The sequence below is a fragment of the Pezoporus occidentalis genome, unplaced genomic scaffold, assembly GCF_034315485.1.
Source record: "Pezoporus occidentalis ecotype Australia unplaced genomic scaffold, CSIRO_AGI_Poc_V1 ctg88, whole genome shotgun sequence".
Taxonomy (NCBI): domain Eukaryota; kingdom Metazoa; phylum Chordata; class Aves; order Psittaciformes; family Psittacidae; genus Pezoporus; species Pezoporus occidentalis.
The window spans coordinates 951,230-967,701 of record NW_026916242.1 but is presented as its reverse complement, the minus strand read 5'-3'; the positions used below and the strand labels follow the sequence as shown (position 1 = coordinate 967,701).

At 36.6% G+C, this 16,472-nt stretch overlaps 1 protein-coding gene across 6 annotated transcripts in view; it reads left to right on the top strand.

The window, feature by feature from the left end:
* Positions 1-16,472, top strand: part of DYNC1I2 (dynein cytoplasmic 1 intermediate chain 2) — a 31,405-nt gene that overhangs the window by 10,067 nt on the left and 4,866 nt on the right. For 4 of the 6 annotated variants that reach the window (XM_062604764.1, XM_062604761.1, XM_062604759.1 and 1 more), the window contains exons 5-15: positions 1,148-1,207; positions 2,465-2,580; positions 10,136-10,225; positions 10,494-10,656; positions 10,749-10,848; positions 11,391-11,516; positions 12,478-12,624; positions 12,954-13,067; positions 13,286-13,419; positions 14,437-14,581; positions 15,430-15,570. In XM_062604764.1, coding sequence (XP_062460748.1) covers positions 1,148-1,207; positions 2,465-2,580; positions 10,136-10,225; positions 10,494-10,656; positions 10,749-10,848; positions 11,391-11,516; positions 12,478-12,624; positions 12,954-13,067; positions 13,286-13,419; positions 14,437-14,581; positions 15,430-15,570 — 1,336 coding nt within the window. The remainder of the gene's footprint in view (positions 1-1,147; positions 1,208-2,464; positions 2,581-10,135; positions 10,226-10,493; positions 10,657-10,748; positions 10,849-11,390; positions 11,517-12,477; positions 12,625-12,953; positions 13,068-13,285; positions 13,420-14,436; positions 14,582-15,429; positions 15,571-16,472) is intronic. The other 2 variants (XM_062604763.1, XM_062604762.1) reach the window with 1 other exon arrangement.

The following is a 16,472-nucleotide window of genomic DNA, read 5'->3' as shown; positions in this document are numbered from 1 at the left end:
TTTGTAATTCTTAATTAAACTATAACTAATTATTTTAATGCATACGTCTTACAAGAACACGGTAGTGCATGATGCACCCATACTTAGGAGCTTCTCTGGCATTGCCTGTATGCTTTTGAGATTAACTTTACCTTTGGAATTCTGAACTTGGTTTATAAGAGCTTTACCATTCATGGGAATGAAATGTAGAATTACATTTTATTGACTTATCATAGTAAAATAAGATATGTTTCTTATAAAAATATAATAGCATTTAAGAACATCAGAAAACCCATATGTTCATCTGTTAATGTCTCATATGATCTTGTTTTTAAAATCTAAGCCTGATAGCAGGCAGTAGGCTAAATTAAAATGTATAGAGAAGGGATGAAGGCTAACAATGAAGGGAGAGGGAAGATTTATTTCCTCCTTCGTATTTCTTCTGATCAAAAGTGACTTGAAATGGATCTGTTCGTTACTATACATGACTCTGAAACATGTTATTAATACTAAGCCCACTATTTCTAAGTGATTCAAATACCTTAAATGGAGTTGGCTCTAAATCAGATGACACTTACAAGCCCAAGGCAGTGCTTAACCCATAATTACTGCAGTGTCACATCTTGGAAACTCTAGCAGTTCTCTATCCCAGTGGAAGTATATTTTTGCCCTGCTACCACAAGGCTTATGTGTTGATTCATTTCCTTTACCAATATGACAGTTTCCTCCACGTATTTACTGCTCTGGGCAGGATTGCATTATGTTAACAAATCTGTCTTCATATGACATGAACAAATCTGAACAGATTTTAGAAGGAATTAAAAGAAAGTTTTTAATGGTTCTTGTCAGTATTAAAAATATTTTTATTTGCCTCTCATAAATGCCATATTTGTTTGCAGGTCTTTAACTTTCAATCTTTTTAAAATGATTTCTTTTCTAATAGCTCTGAATTCTGCGTTTGCTTTTTAACTTTTGTATTTACTGCATGTATTATTGCACTGAATGTTTGCCAAATTTCCCTTAACTGATGTTACATTGCTTTGTTTCTTGTGAACAATGAAATAACTATAAGCTTACTGTAACTCTAGCATTTCATAGCGTGTATTTGCTTCACTAATCTCTGGCCTTTTTTGCTAATGCTGCATGATTGTTCAACCTGGGGTGTCAGGACGCTGCATTGGGATACTGATCCGTCAGTTCTTCAGCTCCACTCTGATTCCGATTTGGGGTATTGCATAGATTTCTTATATTCCCTCTTTCATGTACTTATGGATAAGAGCTTTTTTTTTTTTAATATAAGACTTCAAGTTGTTGTTAAAAGACTGTTCTGTAATAACAGAAATTCACTATCCTTAGATTTAGTGTAGTTTGCATGCAGTGGGAAAGTTTTTCTATTACTTAATATACGTAAGATACATATTTCTGATAACAATACTTATTTGTGCTTTTCTTGAGTCTTTGATAAAATATAAACATAAAGATGTCATTTCTTTAAAATAAGAAAACTTAGAATAACTGTATTTTAAAAATAGAGTAGCTCCCTTTTTTTCTTGTGCTGCAGCTTTTATAAGCATATTATAAGCACTTACTAAAGCCCGTTTTGTGCTGTGAGAATTATGATTCTGCCCACCAAAACATTTCAAAAGGGGTTACTCTTTTTTTTTTTTTTTTTTTAAATCTGCTTTTATCTAAGGAGAGGGGTGGATAAGAAATTAAATTTTATATAGGTAAATTGTTGTTGGAGCATTGCAGTGTTATTACAGTGCATACTGAAATTAGCTTTTATAGGAAACTACAATGACTGAATTAATGTGCGGATATATTCAGTCATTGTGTGTTTTGGAAGTACATTGCCCACTGTAGCTTGATACTAGCTGTATCTGCATTTGTAGGATCTTCCATAAGCTAAAGTCAGAAGGCTCAGACATTTTCAGTGTCTTATTCTGAAGTAATGTCGTACAGAGAAATCACTTGTCAGTGTGTGAGTCTCAGATCAGATTTGCAGCTCTGCATTTTAAATACTATCTTAGATGAAGACAAAAAAGGGCAGCAAAGTTAAAAGGACTAAAAGCTTTTTCCTTCAGAATACCCAAGCTGCTTTTTAAGTTTTAAAATCCTAGTACTGTTTCTGTACAAATGTGACTTGTGAGCAGATCTGTTCCAGTGAAAATAGGGATGTCATAAATATAACAGTATCCTAGTCAACCACAAAGAGCAAAACTTTAAAATTATATCCTAAAATCCAGATATTTATATATATGCAGGTCTTCCTTTTTGTTGCAGATTTATAAATAGCTGCTCATTTTAAATAATAATGGTAATAAAATATTAGTCATAGTTATGTGACTTCCTCAGAGTTAAATTTCCACTGGATTTTGGCTAAGCAGTGCTGTGACATGGTGACTTGGGTATTCTTTTAGACAAAATGTGAATTAATTCATAAATGTTGAATGTTTTTTCTGATTTCTGTATTAACTTTTTTTAGACGTGGACCTGTTAAACTTGGAATGGCCAAAATTACACAAGTTGATTTTCCTCCTCGAGAAGTTGTTACATATACAAAGGAGACGCAAACACCTGTTATGACTCAGCCAAAGGAAGGTAAATACTGTTTTCTTGAGGGACATCATCATTTTATGTATGTGCACTTCACAAAAGTCACTTGCAGATGTTTTTTCCATCATTTCAGTGTCAGGGTTGTCTTTAGGTCTGTTTTTAAACTACCTAAATACATTCATAATGGCTAATTTATCACTATCTAAGTTAATTTTTCTTTTATTATAATAATAACAGAATCAGAACCAGCACTTGTGATTTTGAAGCTTAAGAAGGTAAATGAGAGGTTGATATGTGAGGCAATTGATAGACGATTGGTATAAATTCCATTATTTATATGTGTTGCTGAAGTGTTACTGTCATTCTGTATCTTAACATTACTTTTATTACTAATACATGGTATTTTCTTGCTTCTAGTGACGTTTAGATTAGACACAAAGTTGCTTAATTAGCTAATAAATAAGTGGGATATATCCTGCAGTTATGCCATCCCTAAGAATTACTTGAAGGTAACTTAGCAGTTAACCCCACACACTTTTTAGGAATTTGAATTTCTATACCTGGAACTTATACATTGAGTTTTAAAAGACCCAACTAATGTCTTTATTAGCCTGAGCCATTTCTGTTCTCAGCAGCTGAACACATGCTTTCTTTCAGTCATGACTTGCTTTTCAGGCAAGAAATTTTTCCAAAGCTAATAAATTTAGTTTCAGTGTTGAAACACTTGAATTTTGCTGCAAATAACAATACTAATCTTGACCTAGTTTTCATGTAGTTTTACAACAAAATCTCTTAGTTATTTGATATGACTGACTTTGAATATATATCTTTGCTTGCCGTTTTAGGGCCTAATTCTACATTTTCTTACTCTTTGGTATGTAAACTTCTGGGTGTTTCTGCAAGGAGATAGAAGCACTTTTTGAAACATGAAGAGAATACTCAGCTGAAATCTTAGACTGTTTTTTCCATAAAACTGTATAATTTACTTGGAAGTGTAATGCAAGTGATGGGGAGTGTAAAGTGGAATACAAGTGGTGCAGAGTTGTTGCTGCTCCAGTCTACATCAATACGCTGCTCTTGTCTGCGGTGTGTCTGGAGGTCACTTTGGCAAGTTTAACAATATGCAAATGACACTGTGAAATAGTTGGGGAGCAAGGGGGAGGAGGGAAAAGAAAGTAAATTGGAACAACACTCTGTTACCTCTGGATATGCAGTGTAAGGGATCGGTGTGTCTTCAGAGCACAAACCAGATGTTTCAAACTTCATTATTCAGTGAGCCAGAATAACAGAGGTTCTACTATTTTTCTGTTTCTTTTCCATTCTTCATTTTATCTGTATCCATGCACAGATGGCATTTGGGGTTTTCCTGCTTTCATTTTTCCCATGCCCTTACCTTTTCCTTTCTCTATTCCCTCAAGATTTTTTCCTCCCCTCTATCTATGGAATCTGAAGACTTAGTTCATAATTTATGTGCTTAAAGGGTTTTACTGCTGCTGCCTGCTGTCAGTGGAAATTGCCTGGGATTGTATGGTCTTAGTTTCATACTCCTTACATAGGCTGTAGTTGAGGTTTCTTGGGAGTTGAGTGGGAAAGATGGGTCATCTGCATTTCTGTATTGACCAGAAAGCTCTCTCAATGCAGATGGTGTCTTCTAATCCATTCCACCTTAAAAATAATACTATTTTCTTGAGGGCCATCATAATTTTATGTATGTGTACTTCACAAAAGTCACTTAGAGATGCTTTTTCATCATTTCAGTGTCAAGGTTCTTCTTAAGGTCTGTCTTGAAACTGCCTAAATCCATTCATAATTAATCTCTATGTTCACAATTTATGATGACATCTGAACAGGGACACAGGTTTTCTTTGGGAAAAGATTCATCCTGCCTAAAAAAAAAAAAAAGTCACATATTTTGATTTTGGGAAGCAAATTTTGAAGTCTTTAAAACGATTGACAAAAGCAATATGCTGACTTTTCAGAGTGCAGTTAGATACATTTAAATTGGATATATTCCATCTCATTGTTATTTTTTTCTTCACAATTTTAAGTTGATTTTTGTTTATTATAGTGAGTATGCTGTAAACTAGATAAAATCTTACAAAGTACACTTGAAAGTTGAACTTGCAACTGAATTTACACATACAGTTAATATTCAGTAGCTCCCTTGTATGGCAACAAGTTGCATCTCAGCTAGGTTAGATTCAGTGTTCACTCTTTCTTGTAAAACAGACTGGACCTTTCTTGATTATCATATCTTGAGATTTTAAAATGCTGTTGGAGGAGTGCTTTTGAACAAAGGAAAACGGAAGCAGTTTTATTAGGTATGGTGTACAGTTATTCTGTAGGTTGTGCTGTAGGTTGAATTGTGTTGCTCAATTGAAGTTAATAAACATGTTTCACAGTTCTTGGAGGAAGATGCCCACAACCAAAGTAGACTTAGAAGGTAAACCTGCAATACTTGTTTTATGGGCTTTTTGTATGGTCGGTGTAACCCACAGCTGCCCTTTCCTCAAGGTCCCATATATACAGGTGTCCAAGGAGAGCCATAATAAGAAATAGTGCTGGGGTAGCAGTCTTGGTGCTCGCAAATTTCTTGCTTTGATGAAAATACTGATGCATGTCTGTCCTCAGTACTCTTTTTTTTCTTTCACACTTTTGTGGGTTTTTTTTGTTTCTCTAGAATTTTGACCAGCCTCAGTCTTCCAATTCCCCTGCTTCTGTAGCAGCTGTGTTTATTATGGGGGAAAAAAAAAAAATCATGAAATAGTTCGTCATTCAGAGGGATATAGCAAAGTAGGTTTAACTATGGCCATCTTTTTTTTTGTATAGGGATCAAATAACTTCATTTTGGGTTGAATGTGTTGTGTGTTGTGCTATACTTGGTGCTGTTCCCCCTTACTTCTTAACTAATAAGCCTAAACATCTATGTCTCTGTGCCATTAATACACTTTAACTTTTGTCACCATCATAACATGAACATCCTGTGTTTAAGTTGCCCCATTCCCCAGCATCCTTGTTTTGCCATCCCCTTTTCTACTCTCTGAATCCATTTCTCACTTTCCGTGATGCTGTATATAACACCGCTGCTTACTTGCCTCATTGTCCAATTTTGGTGAACATGTTGTTTTAGTTAGTGTGGGTCAGCTGGTTATTAGGGCTGTTATTTGGCCTCTATTTGGCGTTCTCTATCAGGCAGCGGATTTTCAGGTCTACTCTGAAAATACATTTGAAATTGTGTTCCCTTCATACACTCATTTCTTTCTAGCAGGCAGCAGGAGCAGTTTCAGCAGCAGAGACACAATTCAGATGTGAACTCTGGTATTTGTCTCAATGTTCTGCCGGCTCCATGTTGGCCACCACACAGAGTACTGTCATCACTGGTGATAAATCTTTTTTCTCTACAGTTCTTGCTACACTGTTTCTCCTGTACTCTTTGATCTTTTCCTTTGTGATTTGCTAACATATTGTTCAGATTCATATGGAAAGAAATTAGTTGCCAGTATGGCAAATAAGGATGTGTTATGAGTTCTTGTTGTAGTTGTTCTAAAGAAAGGTAGGCATATAGGGGAATATGACTCTGCTCAGCTGTCACAATTAGAGCTTTTCCTGGGCTAACAGGATACTTGTTATTTAGTCCTGCTTTGCAATATTGTTATTTGTGTGATCACAGCTAACTGCAGATAGTATTATTGCATTAGCTTCACTCTTTGAGGAATTATTGTCTACAAGATGCAGAATGAAAATATTAAGCGCTTTTGTCCTTTTAATTCTGACCTAGAGTAATAACAATGTGCTGCATAGGATTGGCTTCTTGGATGCTGTTACAGTGAATGCAGCATTTTTAGAGTTTAATATTTTAAAAAGAAATAGCAGACTCTTATATATTCATGCATTATCCTGTACATGCCTTAAAATGTGCAGTGAAATATAGATGGGAAAACTTGATATGAAGACATTCGGCTTAACAAAAGCCAGCCATTTCACAGATGATTTAACTTTGATTAACCTACTCTGCAGCAACAGATTACTCAGACAACTGGAACTTCACTCCATAGTGTTATTGCTAGGTGCAGCCTAATTTACAGCACTGCTTTTCCTTCTGTCTTGCCAAAATACATCACAATTTTGATGTTAACTTGAAATAAAAATTCAGTGGTTCATTAAACTGGTTTTTAGTATTCATTGACAAGAAATGTGGAGCTATTAAAGTAGCTGCTATTTTTATGCAGTCTTTACTGCTCTGTTTGTAACCTTAGATCCCCTGTTCACCTGTCAGAAATATCATGGAGTTAATCCCTTAGTATATTATAATGAATATTCATCCTTATGTTGATGTGACATGAAGTCCCATTTCCTGTCTTCATGGCCCCACTATGACTTATTTCTAAATCTTATAACCTTTTTTTGAATTGTGGAATTGTATTTGGTATACTCATGAATGAAGTGTGATAAAATTCCAGTAGGTACCATTAATAATGAGTAAAGAGGATGAACCTTTAAGGTTTCCACGTGCTGACTTGAAACAAATGCAGTACACCACTGAATCATGTGTTCTTGACTTACTCATGTGGAACTTTTTCAGAAATAGTATGCCCAATCCTTCAGTGTTTGCTGGGTAATATATTATTGTTATACCGATTCCTTGCGCATACTAGCACCTGACCTGTTATTAAATACATGCAAGGTAAAGGGAAGACAAGGGAAGTAATTAAAACAGAAAATTCTTTTGTTGTCCAGCAGCTTTGTGCAGCCTTTTTTCATTGTAAACTTCTGTGAGAAAACATCCTAGTTTTGGATAGTGAGGTCAAGAACTTGTACATGTGGGGTTTTTGTTTTGTCCTGCGTTTTATTTGTTTTTTCATTGTGGTGTTGGTTTTTTTTTTTCCCCCAGATCCCTTAATGAGAAAGTTTGCATGTGACTTCTCTTCAGAGAGGAGTTTTTTAGATTTATGTAGTTACAGATAAATCTGTAAGATGACATGTTTCGATTTCAAGCCTGATACTTTGAGAATATTAAAGTAAGTGCTGTATCCTGCATTTAAATGCAGTAATATCAGCTGGCTGTGTGCAGCGAAAGTACTATAAAGGAATTTAGAGCTCTATAATATATGCCATTTATGTTTCAACATTAAAAGGCAGGAGCAATCAACTATATGATCTTTTGAATAAAATATGTAGATTAGAAGGTCACTTAGCACTAAGGGGTTGACCATCTGCATTTGACAAGAATTTGACTCCTGTCACTGAAAATGGTACTTAGAATCAGTGTAGTATGACTAATGGGAAGTTGGGCTGAAATTTCTAATTTGGGACTTTCAAAGCTAGAATAATGTGCCCAGGGTGACCCAAAACCGAATTTCTGGATTTGAAGGCATAGTTTCAATCTGCAGGATTGATTGGCAGGGCAAACAAGAGGGGGATTTTTATCCAAATAGCCGTAATGTGGATATGTGGTGCTACATTTGTTGTTCTCAAAATGTGTTAACTCGTATTACTTTTTTTAATTAATTGGTATCCACACCTATAGTGATTTGACATTAAGAATTCCATTCTTTAGCATTGCTATAAGTTATACAGTTTTCAGATTACACTCCACTGTACATGAGAATCCCATCTAAAAAGGAGCAGTGTCTTTCCCCGTGTGATTATTTTGCCCAAAAAAGCTTTCATTTTTTTTAAGTAGCACAAAAGCTGTAATTGGCATGCTTTGTAAGGAAGTGTCAATGTGCAAGAGAGTGGAGATCACTAAGAATTCTTTTACGCGTTCTTTCCCCTTTGCACCACCGCCTCCTCAGCAGGGTCACTGAGATCACTAGCTTTTCTTGAAATGGCCATTTTCACTGGCAGGTGCATTATACCCTGTATTTTCAGATTGTTTTTCCATTCTGAATGTTTGGCAGGTTGATTGCTCTGGCTGCATTGACGGAGAAAGGGCTGACAAATGCAGTTGGGCTGGCTGAAAAGACAGTGATTACTGTTTTCCTTTGTGGCTGATTGAGGCCCTTGAAAGGAAAGATTTTAACCTTCACCATTTGGTTCAAAAGTATGAGCATATATTGAAATCATTCATGCCATTTATCCTAGTTCTGTAAACTTGTCAGAACGTAAAAATCGCTCAATTTCAAGTAATGTAGGATTGGCATACGTCATTATCATTTTGATTAAGTTGGAGTTTGTATTATTGTGTGCATTATACGGTGTCATTTAAAGCTTTCTTTCCTGCAGGTACAGTTATATTTTTATTGCCTATACTATGGAGTTAGAAAGATTTTCAGACCTCTTTAAACCTATCACTGTGTGTGTGGTTTGGCAGCTGGTATGGCCTACAAGCTGTATTTTGTTTGCAGGGTAAAGGCTTGTCTGTAGACCTCCTGGAGTGCTGGTAATTGCACAGGCTTGCCAATGGGGAAAGACATGATTGGAAGCAGTCAGGCAGAAAAATGTTGTGCCATCCCATTGCCACCTCATAGCAGAGGCATAATCCTAGCAGTGCCATCTGGTTGTTGCTATCTAGTCAGCTGGCCTGGCTGCTGGGACCGTGGCTTGGCAGCTGGTTCCCATCCTTTGACCACCCCTTTTTCCTTTTTTCCCTTTTTTTGTGTGTGTGCATGTGGATTTATTTTGTTTAATTTTTTTATTTTCCTTTTTTTTTTTATTAGATAACTTTGAACGTGGGTCAGGGGGATGGCTGTAACAAACAGGCCTAGTCCCTGTTGAATACTGTCTCATTACTAGTGATCAGGCATGCAGCAGACTCCTGCTGCCATTCCCTTATAAACAGATGACATAGCTGTTTAACCAATAAAAATAGTCTTTTCAGAAGCTTACCCTAGAAAGTGGGTGAAGAAAAGCCAGGAAATGCATATTCCACAACACTAAGTAATTTAAAGTTATTTCCTGGTTTACAGTTCTCAAAGAATAAAATGTAGAAATGCAGAAAGTGCTGTAAACCTTGTCAGTATTCCTGAACATTAACATTTTATGTTATTCATTGCAATTAGGGAAAACACATTTTACTGTAAAGTTCTCATTGCCAAACATGATACAGATAATGAGACTTGCATTTAGAATGACAGAAAAAATATAATCTCCCTGCTATTATCTTTAGCAAAATTTGCCTCTCAGAATAGCAACCTGAAAGCTAATGTAAGCTATCTTCATGCCATGTGAAGACCCATTAGACTCTGATGGTTTCAGATCAAAAGTAAGCAGCTGCTCTGTAGTCTATTTTAGACATTTGATTTTTCTTTATTCTGCAGCATTAATGTGTCAGTATGTTACACAGAACATGCATCCACCACATGGTTTTGTATGGAATCGTAAATGCTGTAAGAGAGATTTCCACTTTGGATTCTTTACAATTTCTTATGTGTCTTATTTCAGTTTATACAACTACATAATTTAGTGCAACTAAAACCCACGTGTCGACATCATTCCGATGATCTTTTGGTTTGAGATAATGTTATCCTGCGGACTACATTTTACAAATATAACCATTTTAAGCTAAGTGATACTATTTTACATCAGTTTGAGTTTCATCTGGAATGTTACTGTTCCTCTTTAAAGACATTGACAGTCTCACCATAATGTTTCTCCTTAGATGAAGAAGATGAAGACGATGTGGTTGCACCAAAACCATTAGTTGAACCTGAGGAAGAAAAAACCTTAAAAAAAGAGGAGGAAGAAGAAGGTACAGTTTGCCTCAAGACATCCTGAGTGTGCCGTAGATAAACGCATCAATAAGGGTTTTACTTCTTTTCCCATTAAGTTGAAATTAATTTGATTTAGGTTTTAACGATCAGCTAGCAAGATATAAAATGTAAAAATGTATTTCAAATCTATGGAGTTTAGGGAACAAATTTCCCAACATCATGATAAATACTCTTGTTATGGCTTTCTCTTTCTTGGAAAGAACTGCTGAAAGCACACAGTCTGGAGAATGCCTAATTCTTTTCCAGCTGCCCCTCATGAACTTACAGAAGAGGAAAAACAACAAATTTTGCATTCCGAGGAATTTCTAAGTTTCTTTGACCACTCTACAAGGATTGTCGAGAGAGCCCTGTCTGAGCAAATCAACATCTTCTTTGACTACAGTGGGAGAGACTTAGAAGACAAGGAAGGGTAATGTGAAAGTTGAATGCTTTGCTGTGAATGTCCAATATTTGTAATTGAGAAAGTGATCTAAGATGAGTATCTGCTAATTGCTTTTATAGAGAGATTCAAGCCGGAGCAAAACTGTCCTTAAATAGGCAGTTTTTTGATGAACGTTGGTCAAAGCATCGTGTTGTCAGTTGTTTGGACTGGTCATCTCAGGTAAGTTAAACAGTTACCTTGGTAAGTTGTTCTAGTTCTGTGAACTTGACCCCTCGATAGGTGCAGCTGATACAGGCTGTGTTTTTGGATATGTTCCTTACAGGCTCTGTAATTTGCAAAAAGTAAACAGATCTGTTAATCTTTTGTGAAAAGTAGCTAAAGGCTTGTATTATGAAGAAAGTCTTTGGCATGTTTGTTTCTGGTTTATGGACTACTTCATAAGAGGTAACTGTTGCCTCACTAAAAAATGCTCACTTTAAAGTTCTGTCTTTTACATTTAAAAGCAAGTTATGATGAAAGACACAACAAGACCCTAATGTGTATGTTAATACTTTTTTTTCTTTTTTTTTTAAATGAGCTGAATTTGAAACAATTACAGTTTTAACTGGCAGTTTCTCATTTATATATAAGGTGGCTTTTGGGTTTTGATGGGGTTTTTTTAACCTTATTTTGGCAAAAGAAAACAAAGGTTCTAGGATTGTATGAACTATTAGCTGGTCATCTTCCTCACTTTGAGATTTTTTCCTTTTTAACTTGCACAGTACCCAGAATTACTTGTAGCCTCTTACAACAACAATGAGGATGCACCTCATGAGCCTGATGGGGTCGCCCTTGTATGGAACATGAAGTACAAGAAAACTACCCCAGAGTATGTCTTTCACTGTCAGGTATGATTCTGTCTTAGGAGGCTAAAGATTTTATGTTGATGACCTTAGACAAGTACCTTCTTTATGCTTGTCAACATAATGATTTCATTGGGCTAGCATTCACTTTAACCACATGCATTTGCAAACAGATGTTGATAGCTAGAGATTTCAAACATTATTCTATTTCAGAATTTCTGACATCATTCAGAATTCAGTCTGGTTTGAGAACTCTTTTTCTCAATTTATTTAAAAAACAAGAAACCTTCTTGTGTAATGGTTGAACCACAGAGAAGGTTTGTATTTAAGGAGATTGAGTGGGATTGTATACTACTAGATCTTAGTTTACTGGATGAAATGAAATGAAGATGGCCTGAAGAGATGGAGCAAGGATGAAAACTAGAAATATATGAATCGAGAAACAGGCAAAGGGAGGTTTTCTGGTAGTTTTCTGAAAGGTAAAAACATGCAAATCTCTTCCGTTATGCCAAGCCTGGAATAGCCAATTTATTTTCAAAATGCCATAATTCTGGAAAATTACATAGTTGAATCAAAATTTAATCTTGTGTTGTCAGATTACTGTCAGAGCCCAGGTTGAAAAAGTAACTTTATTGTATCGAAATGGATTTGTACATTCTCTAAGAAAATGACCACAGAATGTGGCACAATGTCATTAAAGTCTTGCGGTTACTGGGCCTTCCCTTGCTAACAAACTGTACCAGGAGGCATACAAATGTAGACATGTGAAAGAAACAGAGAAGGAAAATGCCATTTTATAAATACAAATTAAAAAGACGGTTGAGAGTTCACAAAGTGCTTGTGAATCCTTAACTGGACAGTGAAATAGTGTATCAAATAAATCTAAGCAAATTACTTACTCTGCTGTTTGGTCCCGCTTTCTTTAGATTTAGGCATGGTGTTGTTAAAGGGGAAGGGGTTTTTGTGTATTTTACGTATTTTGTTGTTTGATTTCTTTTCCTTTCAGTCAGCGGTGATGTCAGCTACCTTTGCAAAATTTCATCCCAATCTGGTGGTTGGTGGCACATACTCAGGCCAAATAGTGCTGTGGGATAATCGCAGCAATAAGAGAACCCCAGTGCAGAGAACTCCACTTTCAGCTGCTGCTCACACGGTAGGGGGTGAAATATCTTCAAGGGCTGTTCCCTGTTGAGATGTATTTAACCTCTAGGAAACTCTGTCCAGTGCACTTGATTGATAATGCTTACATGTTTATGTCTGTATTTTGCCCATGCTATCACTGAAGATCTGGGCTGTTCGTAAAAAGCGAAGTGTCAGAAAAACAAGCATTAGTTTTATAGGGGAGTATTCTTTGTGCTATACTGCAGTCAGTCTTTTTATGCTTTGTTAAATGGTGAAGTTATATGTTTCGCTGTTTATATTACACCAGAATTGGTTGCTACTTGGACATTCTTTTTTCTGATAATATTTTACATTTCTTAGCACCCAGTGTACTGTGTAAATGTTGTTGGGACGCAGAATGCTCATAATTTGATTAGTATCTCAACTGATGGAAAAATATGCTCTTGGAGTCTAGACATGCTTTCTCAACCCCAGGTAAGATAACTTTGGATATATATATATGTATATATATAGTATCTATTCCAGATTAATATTTTGTACAACTTTAATGAATCTAAAAAAATTAATAAACATTTTCCTAACACACGGAATTATACTTGATAGCTCAAGAAGTATGTGGTAAAGTATTTCCCTACCTGTGGAAATGTTGTGGGGTTTTTTTTTTAAGGTAGTTGCTGAAATTTTCTCTACAGGATAGCATGGAGCTGGTTCACAAACAATCCAAGGCTGTGGCTGTTACATGCATGTCATTCCCTATTGGAGATGTCAACAACTTTGTTGTTGGCAGTGAAGAAGGCTCTGTGTACACTGCGTGTCGTCATGGCAGGTGAATACAGACTTTAATTGTTCAAAGGAAATAAATATAGTGAAAGGATGAGTCCCTGCATGCTCTGCACACTCCTAAAATCATTTACAGTGTGTATTTACTCCTTTGTCTTGAAGAAGTTCAAAATAGCTGTATATGATTTCCACTGCACAGTTTCCTGAGTGAGAGCTTTATTAAAACCAGAAGAAGTTGGAATATTGAATTGATACTGTGCTGCCTTCAGTGTCTAGGAGTTGTTTGTGATGATGAGAGCACTGTAGGTCACTGCAGTTTTATTCATCTGAATTGTAGCAGAACATTCCGAACTTCGTATCGGTTCTGTAGCTAATTGTACAGTAACATCACGCACAAATCTTAAATTGGCCAGCTTTTCTCCTGCTGGTCAAATCTATTTTGAAATTGTCTGACTGTATCTTATCAATTGCTTTCTTAAATATAATTGAGTGTCCAGGTTTCATCTCAGATACACATCACCCTTGCCACACAGTGTTTTGACTCCAAAATACCCCAAATTGTATCGCTTTGGCGTAACATCCTTCCCATCTGCTCCACCCCCCCCTTCTTTCTCATCGCTTCTGATAGGAGGCTATTAAGGATATATTGTTACTGGTTTATATCCAAACTCTGTGTCCATGAGAATACATGGAACTTCCCTTAAGCCCGTGGGAGTTCTGTGCTCATTCCTGAGGGCTGGATTTTGTTCTTTGCAGGAATGAAAGTTTTAGCTATTGCTTGGAGAATAATGTGGTTAAGTGTGTGGACTGGTACCTGCTGAATGAATCTCTTCTCCCTATGGTACATTTTGGCACTTAAGGTTAGCAGAAAATAGATATTGAAGTTAAGGTCTATATTCAGGCCTGGGCTTCTGTGGTGATGAAGCCTTTTGCCATGGGGTAACCTTCATAGAAAGCAGCAAAATCTTCTTGTGGCTGTATTTAATTTGCATTTCAGTGCTGTCTCTGTCTGCAGGTGTACAATTTCCAGATAAATTAACCTTGGTTATATATTCTAAAACAGCAAAGCTGGAATCAGTGAAATGTTTGAAGGACACCAGGGACCAATCACAGGTATCAACTGCCATGCAGCAGTTGGACCTGTAGACTTCTCACATCTTTTTGTCACCTCTTCTTTTGACTGGACAGTAAAGCTTTGGACAACCAAGGTAACTTAGATAATTCAGTGGTTTTCTCCATAGTCCTTGACACAAGGTGGTGCTATAATGTAAGCTACTTAAGAAACTTCAGTAAACTGAAATCAAATTGTGTGAAGCTCTCTTGGTTCCTAACAGCAGGCCTGCAAAGAGGAGACAGCTGTTAACTGTAGTTAACAACATAAAGCTTTGCTTTCAGATTGTACATCATTTGTATACTTGCGATCCATTCTGTTCATCCTCTTGCCCTTTGTTTCACTAATTATTACAATGTAATCAGATGTAAATCATGTTGTAAAATAAGTTACTTTGTATTATGCACAAGGCAAATGTTTTGCTACAATTTTGTGGAGGGTTAAGGGGCAGCACCAAAACCTGATGTCAGTTAAACTCCAGGAGGCTCACAATTGGTATGTGTGTCTTTCCCACAGCCAGAATTACCTCTTTCTGTGTTAGTTTGATGCCCTGGGGGATGCAAAGCAAAGGAAGCACTGTTGGAATCTCCCAGTAATAAGCTGAAGTGCTGTCACTGAATTATCATTGGCTTGATTTAGAACGTTATTAATTCATTGAATTTAGAATCTCTTACAATATTAGCTTGCTACTGATTTTTTTATGGTAGCAGCTACCAAAAAGGCTGCATGCTTTGGAAAGCATCCCTTTAACAATAGTAGTTACAATAGTATTAATTTCGAAATGTTTTTTTTGCAGAGGCATGTTTTTAAATTAAGTGAACATGTGAATCACTCTGTAGTTATTGCTGATAGTGCTGCTGAAGTTCTGTATTTTGCTTTACCCATTAGCTTTATAATTTTGAAGTGCAGAGTTTGGGTATTGCATTGTTACCTTTGGTTTTTCAGAATAACAAACCCCTCTACTCCTTTGAAGACAACTCAGATTACGTTTATGATGTGATGTGGTCTCCAACTCACCCTGCCTTGTTTGCCTGTGTGGATGGGATGGGCAGGCTTGACCTGTGGAATCTCAACAATGATACTGAGGTGAGACTGTCAGGTTAACAGTCAAATGCAGCTGGAAAAGTGTTCGTATACTTGGGGGAGGAAGAAATGTCAGAAGTTCAGCATAGTGTTTTGGTTTGGGGTTTTTTGTTGTTGTCCTTACGTGGTCTGTAGTTCCAGTACTTTGTGTGTAATAGATATTATTCTTTGGTTACAGGTTGTTACTCAAATGATTCCTCATAATGAGTAACAGTGGTAACTAAATTGTTTTAACTGTAACAAGAGTGCAAAGCATCTGTCAGTGTAACACTCATCCATGAAAGTGTTGATAGACTTCCCACAGGTATGGCCTTGGCAGCCTATAGCTGGACAGTGTCAGCAAACCTCTTACCCCCACGCTGCTGTTCCAATTGCCATATTACCTTTGCTATAATAATACTGCAATGAAATTACAATTTGTTGGTAAACTTAAGAGAAGTGAATATTCAGTTTTCTGGTGTGAGTTACAAACTTAATTATACTATAAATCTCATCTGAGACTTAAACTCCTTGGAGGTAGGTAAGAGGAAGAACCTGACAGATATTGATTACTTAAAATTTCACCTTCTTCAAACTGCATTTAGAAGGAAGAGCAATTCTGCAGCACCGTGCCAGCCTATGGCTTCAAACAGGAGTTACCTGGTTCTAGCCTTTGGATAGCCAAAGCAGCTGACTTCATCTCTGCCCTCTGTCATAATCTTTCTTGAGATTGCAGGGCTCCTTCTTGCTGTCTGTTTGAATGCCTGTCAGCACCTCATGTCTCATGACAAGAGTGCAGTGCAGATGTGCATTCTGGTAGAGGATGCCTGTACATTGGCCAAGGGACAAAAGATGTGTTGTTTTGGTCATGTCACTGGTGACAGCTTAGGGCCACTGAGAGTATGAGATCTGCATATTCTGTGTCA